This window comes from Colobus angolensis, unplaced genomic scaffold (genome assembly GCF_000951035.1).
Source record: "Colobus angolensis palliatus isolate OR3802 unplaced genomic scaffold, Cang.pa_1.0 Scaffold39, whole genome shotgun sequence".
NCBI lineage: Eukaryota > Metazoa > Chordata > Mammalia > Primates > Cercopithecidae > Colobus > Colobus angolensis.
The window spans coordinates 263,880-270,886 of NW_012117265.1; the positions used below are offsets into that span (position 1 = coordinate 263,880).

General features: G+C 54.9%; 1 protein-coding gene across 1 annotated transcript; it reads left to right on the forward strand.

The window, feature by feature from the left end:
* The first annotated feature begins 3,885 nt into the window (after window positions 1-3,885).
* On the forward strand, window positions 3,886-6,665 carry KLF1 (Kruppel-like factor 1 (erythroid)). Its single transcript, XM_011954695.1, has 3 exons — window positions 3,886-4,029; window positions 4,952-5,777; window positions 6,028-6,665. The coding sequence occupies exons 1-3, from the start codon at window positions 3,943-3,945 to the stop codon at window positions 6,201-6,203; spliced, it is 1,089 nt and encodes a 362-aa protein (XP_011810085.1). The 5' UTR covers window positions 3,886-3,942; the 3' UTR covers window positions 6,204-6,665.
* The last annotated feature ends 342 nt before the right edge of the window (window positions 6,666-7,007 follow it).

Below are 7,007 nucleotides of genomic sequence, written 5' to 3' on the forward strand. Positions count from 1 at the left end.
CAGGAGGCGGAGCTTACAGTGAGCCGAGATCGCGCCACTGCACTCCAGCCTGGGCAACAGAGCGAGACTCCGTCTCAAAAAAAAAAAAAAAAAAAGAGGCACATGTAGATACTTGTGACTGTGTGTGTGTGTGTGTGTGTGTGAACTTGTGTGATTCTGTGAGTCTATGTGGGCTGTTTTGTTTCGTTTTTATTCTTTCTTTTTAGACAAGGTCTCATTCTGTCGCCCAGGCTGGAGTGCAGTGGCATGATCATAGCTCACTGCAGCTTCCACCTCCTGGGCTTGAGTGATTCTCCCACCTCAGCCTCCAAGTAGCTGGGACCACTGAAGCATGGCTTCACGCCTGGCTAATTTTTTTTTTTTTTTTGAGATGGAGTCTCACTCTGTTGCCCAGGCTAGAGTGCAGTGACGCGATCTCTTCTCAGTGCAACCTCCATAGGCAGAACAGCTCCAAGGGCTGCTCGTTGCCCATTTTTATGGTTTTTTTTTTGTTTAATTAAATTTATTTATGTATGTATGCATTTTGAGACAGAGTCTCGCTCTGTCTCCAAGGCTGGAGTGCAGTGGCGCAGTCTTGGCTCACTGCAACCTCTGTCTACTAGGTTCAAGCAATTCTCCTGCCTCACCCTCCCGAGTAGCTGGTATTAGAGGTTTGTGAGCCACCATGCCTGGCCTTTTTTCTTATTTTTAGTAGAGACGGGGTTTCACCATGTTGGTCAGGCTGGCCTCAAACTCCTGACCTCAAGTGATCCACCCACTTTGGCCTCCCAAAGTGTTGGGATTACAGGCGTGAGCCACCGCACTCCGCCTGTTTTGTCTTTTGTGTAGTGTGTTTGTGGTGCACCCACTCTGATTGTGTATCCGTTGAGAAATGTGTATGTCTCTCAGGACCCATGATGCCATGCCCTTGTGGTTGTCTGTGTTTAACTGGGTGCATCCCCTATGGTTAGGCACTGGTAGCTATGCAACTGTGTGACTAAATAATTACTTTACATATTGCAAAAGTGATGGGTGGTGTGACTATATAAAGTGTAGGTTTTGGCTGGGTGAGGTGGCTCACGCATGTAATCCCAGCACTTTGGGAGGCCAAGGCGGGTGGATCACTTGAGGTCTGGAGTTCGACACCAGCCTGGCCAACATGGGGAAAACCCATCTCTACTAAAAATACAAAAATTAGCCAGACCACCAGGCGCGGTGGCTCACGCCTGTAATCCCAGCACTTTGGGAGGCTGAGCCAGGTGGATCACAACGTCAGGAGATCGAGACCATCCTGGCTAACACGGTGAAACCCCGTCTCTACTAAAAATACAAAAAATTAGCCGGGCGAGGTGGCGAGCGCCTGTAGTCCCAGCTACTCGGGAGGCTGAGGCAGGAGAATCGCTTGAACCCAGGAGGCAGAGGTTGCAGTGAGCCGAGATCATGCCGTTGCACTCCAGCCTGGGCAACAAGAGTGAAACTCTGTCTCAAGAAAAAAAAAAAAATTAGCCTTGCGTGGTAGCAGGCACCTGTAATGCCAGCTACTCGGGAGCCTGAGGCAGAGGAATCACTTGAGCCCAGTAGGTGAAGGTTGCAGTGAGCCAAAATCAAGCCACTGCACTCCAGCATGGGTGAGAGAGAGACACAGTCTAAAAAAGAAAAAGTTCTGTGACAATGTATCTGACTCCCCATGTGTGTCTGCTCAATTAGAGCTAAATTGTGTCAGTAGGATTGTGTAACTGTGTGCCTGCCTGTGGGTTATGATTTCTGTGTTTTAGGGATTGTTTGGCTATGACATTGTGTAACCAATATAACATAGGGTTGTGCTTTAGTGCCTGGGAATTGTGTGTCTGTGCATAGTCCATATACACAGACACACAATTATAAGTGCAGGAATTATATGATCTGATCAGTGTGACTGAGGGACCAGGAACTCATGTCATTATGCAATTGCATGGTCCTGTGAGTAACTGTGTTTTTGTTTTTGTTTTTGTTTTTAGAGATGGGATCTCGCTATGTTGCCCAAGCTGGTCTGGAAATCCTGGGCTCAAGCATTCCTCCTACCTTGGCCTCCCAAATTGTTGGGACTTCAGGCATAAGCCACTGCTCCCAGTCTGTTCTGTTTTTGTCTTTTAGAGAGAGAGTCTTGCTCTGTAGCCCAGGCTGGAGTGCAGTGGTGTGATTTTGGCTCACTGCAACCTCTACCTCGCAGGCTTAAGTGATTCTTGTGCCTCAGCCTCCCGGGTACCTAGCATTAGAGGCGTATGCCACCATCTCTGGCCTATTTTTGTATTTTTAGTAGAGACAGGGTTTCACTGTGTTGGCCAGGCTGATCTTGAACTCCTGGCCTCAGGTGATCTGCCAGCCTTGCCCTCCCAAAGTGCTGGGATTACTGGTGTGAGTCATTGTGCCTGGCCCCCTGCCTCCCAGTTTCAAGCAATTCTCCAGCCTCAGCCTCCCAAGTAGCCAGGATTACAAGCACATGCCACCATGCCTGGCTAATTTTTGTACTTTTGGCAGAGACAGGGCTTCAACATGTTGGCCAGTCTGTTCTTGAATGACCCCACCTCCGCTTCCCAAAGTGCTGGGATTACAGGCGTGAGCCACTGCGCCTGGTCTTGTTTTTGTTTGTGTCACCCAGGTTGATCTGCCAGGAATAAAGATGGCCACCCAACTTTTCTCTTTTTTTTTTTTCCGTGACAGAGTCTTGCTCTCTGTCCCCCAGGCTGGACTGCAGTGGTGTGGTCATATTGCAGTGGTGTGGTCATATTGCAGTGGTGTGATTATAGCTCAATGCAGCCCCGGCCTCCTGGACTCAGGCGATCCTCCCCTCTCAGCCTCCTGAGTATCTGGGACTATGGGCATGCGCCACCACTCACAACTTTTTGTTGGAAATACAGGTTCTATGTTGCCCAGGCTAGTCTTGAAATCCTGGCATCAAGTGATCCTCCTGCCTCAGTCTTCCAATGAGTGACTATGAATTATGTGTCTGTAATATGTATCCATGTCCCCTTCCCAGGCTCCCAGGGCACCAGAGTGGAAGTCCCTGTTGTAGCAACTCAGATCCTCTCCTCATTTTGGGCAGAATCAAGGAGCAGCCAGGCCCAGAGCCAGGGTACTGGTCTCCTGCAGGTCAGATACTGCCTATGGCTTGGTCCTATCCCACCCAGGAGGAGACAGGGCCACTTTTCCCTTGGCTGCCCCCGTTGCACTAAAGCAGCTGGCACTGAACCAGCCTCCATGCAGTCCCATGCAGTGCCACCCGAGGGTCCCCAGTAGACAATGGTGGACCAGTTGGCAGGGGTGTCCTCCTGCTATAGGGCTCAGACCCTGGGAGGTCCCAACCCAGGCAAATTGAAAGCCAGGCTAATTTGAAGACCCAACCCCCAGCCCTTCCCTTCACCGGAGGACAGCGCTCTAGCTGGCCTGGGCCCCCACCTGATAGCAGCCTCCAACGTCTGGGGTGTCTGATAATGCTTGGCGGGGAGTTTGTGCCAAGTCCCGCCATCGGCACGGTTTTTGCTGTTTACTGGGGAGGGGGAGGGCTGTAGAGCCTCAATTAGGGCACAGGGGGTCCCATAGCTTCTTCCCAGAATACCCTTTCTGCCTTTTCCAGGAGAGTAAACTGAGGGCAGACCCCCAAGTCTCTCCTTCTTTGGAGACCCAGTGTCTCTTTTTACCCAGCACCTGGACCCTTAAACCCTGAACCCCCCCAACCCCTGATATTTGACTTAGCTTTGGACACAGGGTTAGTCTTTAAGTCCCAACCCCAGACAGGCCAATGTAAAGTTTGTGCCCCAGAAACAGTGACCCCCCGCCTTGCCTTGCCTTGCCTCCCCTTATCAGAGGCTGCAGCCAATCAGCTAAGGGCAGAGAGGAGCCCTCGAACGGGCTATCACAGCCTCAGAGTTCACGAGGCAGCCAAGGAAGAGGAGGCTCGAGGCCCAGGGTGGGCATCAGCCAGCCATGGCCACAGCCAAGACCGCCTTGCCCTCCATCAGCACACTGACCGCCCTGGGCCCCTTCCCGGACTCACAGGATGACTTCCTCAAGGTGGGGCCTAGAAGGTGGGGTCTAGGTGGGCTGGCTGGGATCCAGGGCCACAGTCACAGATCTTGGGGTCCAGACCTGCATCTTGTCCTGCAATCAAGAGACTTAACCAGGACTGAGGTACACTCAGTCCAGGTGAGGGGATCTCAGCTTAGTCTGGCAGAGGGTGAGGAGGGTGCTCTAGGGGCTTGAGGTTCTAGGTGTGATCTATTTCTGTAATAGAAAACGAAGGTAGCCTGGACAACATGGTGAAACCCCATCTCTACAAAAAATACCAAAAGCTAGTCAGGCATGGGGGCGTGTGCCTGTAGTCCCAGGTACTCTGTAGGCTGATGTAGGAGGATCATTAAAGCCCAAGAGATTCAGGATACAGTGAGCTGCACCACTGCACTCCAGCCTGGGCAAAAGAGTGAGACCCTATCTCAAGAAAAAAAAAAAACAAGAGAACGAGATCTAGGCTCACAATCTTCCAGATATCAGAGGGAAATGATGAGTGTGTCTGGGGGACATCCAAAATTTCGGAATTAATCTTGTTTTGGGAGACAGGGAAGGAGAGAGATGTTCTGGGGGGGAAACTAAGTCAAGGCTGGCACCCTCTCCCCCACCAGTTTTCCATCTCCAGCAGCTCTGCTACCCCTTCCCCCATCCCCAAGTGTGGTTCCAGATAGTGGAAGTCTTATCTCCGGTCTCCAGCCAGACCTGATCAGCTTCTGTCCCTGGAGCTGGGGGAGAGGGGGGAGAGGGGCGGCTAGAGGGCGGCTAGTGTTGGGGAAGTGGGACAGAGAGACAGGCAAACAAGACCCTTTTCCAAAGCCTCTGGAAGCCTCTGGCCAGCCTGTCTCCGTAGGAGTGCCCAGCCTGCGATGTCCCTGGGCAGGGCACCCCAGTGTCCACCGAACCTCAAGCTGCCTGCTCCCTCCCGCAGTGGTGGCGCTCCGAAGAGACGCAGGACATGGGCCCGGGTCCTCCTGACCCCACGGAGCCGCCCCTCCACGTGAAGTCTGAGGACCAGCCCGGGGAGGAGGAGGACAATGAGAGGGGCGTAGACGCCATCTGGGACCTGGATCTCTTCCTCACCAACTTCTCGGGCCCGGAGCAGGGTGACGCGCCCCAGACCTGCGCTCTGGCGCCCAGCGAGGCCCCTGGGGTGCAATACCCGCCGCCCCCCGAGACTCTGGGCGCCTATGCGGGCGGCCCGGGGATGGTGGCTGGGCTCTTGGGTTCGGAGGATCACTCGGGTTGGGTGCGCCCTGCCCTGCGAGCCCCGGCTCCCGACACCTTCGTGGGCCCAGCCCTAGCTCCAGCCCCGGCCCCCGAGCCCAAGGCGATGGCGCTGCAACCGCTGTACCCCGGGCCCAGCGCCGGCTCTTCAGGCGGCTACTTCCAGCGGACCGGGCTTTCAGTGCCTGCGGCGTCGGGCGCCCCCTATGGGCTGCTGTCCGGGTACCCCGCGGTGTACCCGGCGCCTCAGTACCAAGGGCACTTCCAGCTCTTCCGCGGGCTCCAGGGACCCGCGCCCGGTCCCGCCACGTCCCCCTCCTTCCTGAGTTGCCTGGGACCCGGGACGGTGGGCACTGGACTCGGGGGAACTGCAGGGGATCCCGGTGTGATAGCCGAGGCCGCGCCATCCAGGCGCGGCCGACGTTCGTGGGCGCGCAAGAGGCAGGCAGCGCACCCGTGCGCGCACCCGGGTTGCGGCAAGAGCTACACCAAGAGCTCCCACCTGAAGGCGCATCTGCGCACGCACACAGGTGAGGGGTCGGGACCCGGACATGAGAAAGGGCGTGGCACCTGCTGTAGTTACGGGGAAAGAAGGGTTGCAGAGGGCGGGACTTGGACTTGGCTGGCTCTGAGAGTGCCTCCTTAAATTTTGTGCCCTAGGGGCCTCACTTTGTTCATCCTAGTCCCAGCCTAGGCTAAGTAAAGGGGTGTGGCCGGATGCAGGGGACCCGGAGACATGACTGGGCTGACAATAGCGCTTATGACTTCCTCGTCCCCTAGGGGAGAAGCCATACGCCTGCACGTGGGAAGGCTGCGGCTGGAGATTCGCGCGCTCGGACGAGCTGACCCGCCACTACAGGAAACACACGGGGCAACGCCCCTTCCGATGCCAGCTCTGCCCACGTGCTTTTTCGCGCTCAGACCACCTGGCTTTGCACATGAAGCGCCACCTTTGAGCCCTGCCCTGGCACTTGGACTGTCCTGGGGATTGGGGATGGGACAAGAAGCCTGTTTGGTGGTCTCTTCACATGGACGCGCATGACACAATGCCGGGTGGTGTTCCCACGAATGGACCCTCTCCTGGACTCGCTGTCCCAAAGATCCACCCAAATACCAAAAATGGACCCATAGACAGCCCTGGGGGAGCCTCCCACGGAAATCCGACAAGTCTTCAGCCACAGGGAGCCACACAGAGATGTCCAAACTGTCATGCAGACCCAGTGAGACAGACCACCAAATAAACGGACTCAGTGGACACTCAGACCAGCTCCCAGATGGCCCTGGACAGCAGGAGAGGGTGTGGGGTGAGGCTTCCCAGAGACCCTGGGTCTAGAAAGGGGCTCCTGAAGGTCACTTATTGTGGCTGATATTAACTGTCAATGGTTATGGGTCCTATAAAAATGCCCCTCCCAGATAAAGCTTCAGCATTGGCCTGAATTTTTGGGTTTTGGAGGCTGGAAGATAGCAGGAGGCTGTAAACCTAGAGGTCATATTAGAGGGCCTTACACACCTCATCTCCTAAACTACAGTGACACCCCTCAACTCCAACAAGCCTCCTTGGGCACTGCAGGCTTGCTGTCCTCTCTTTTCCTGCCCAGTTCAGGCTGCACCATGTTTGTCTTCTGCCTCAAACCCTGTGGACATTGACAGCAAACATCTCCCTGCATTTGAGAATCCACAGCCTGTGACTGCCCAGGGGGTTCGTCTTGCCCACTGCCCAGATAGAGCCAATTTATCCAGACAGACGGATTGCAATAGAG

Coding starts and splice junctions, on each gene's coding strand:
- KLF1 (XM_011954695.1), top strand. CDS start 3,943: ATGGCCACAGCCAAGACCGCCTTGCCCTCCATCAGCACACTGACCGCC. Junction 4,030..4,951: donor CACAGGATGACTTCCTCAAG/GTGGGGCCTAGA, acceptor TCCCTCCCGCAG/TGGTGGCGCTCCGAAGAGAC. Junction 5,778..6,027: donor GCATCTGCGCACGCACACAG/GTGAGGGGTCGG, acceptor CTCGTCCCCTAG/GGGAGAAGCCATACGCCTGC.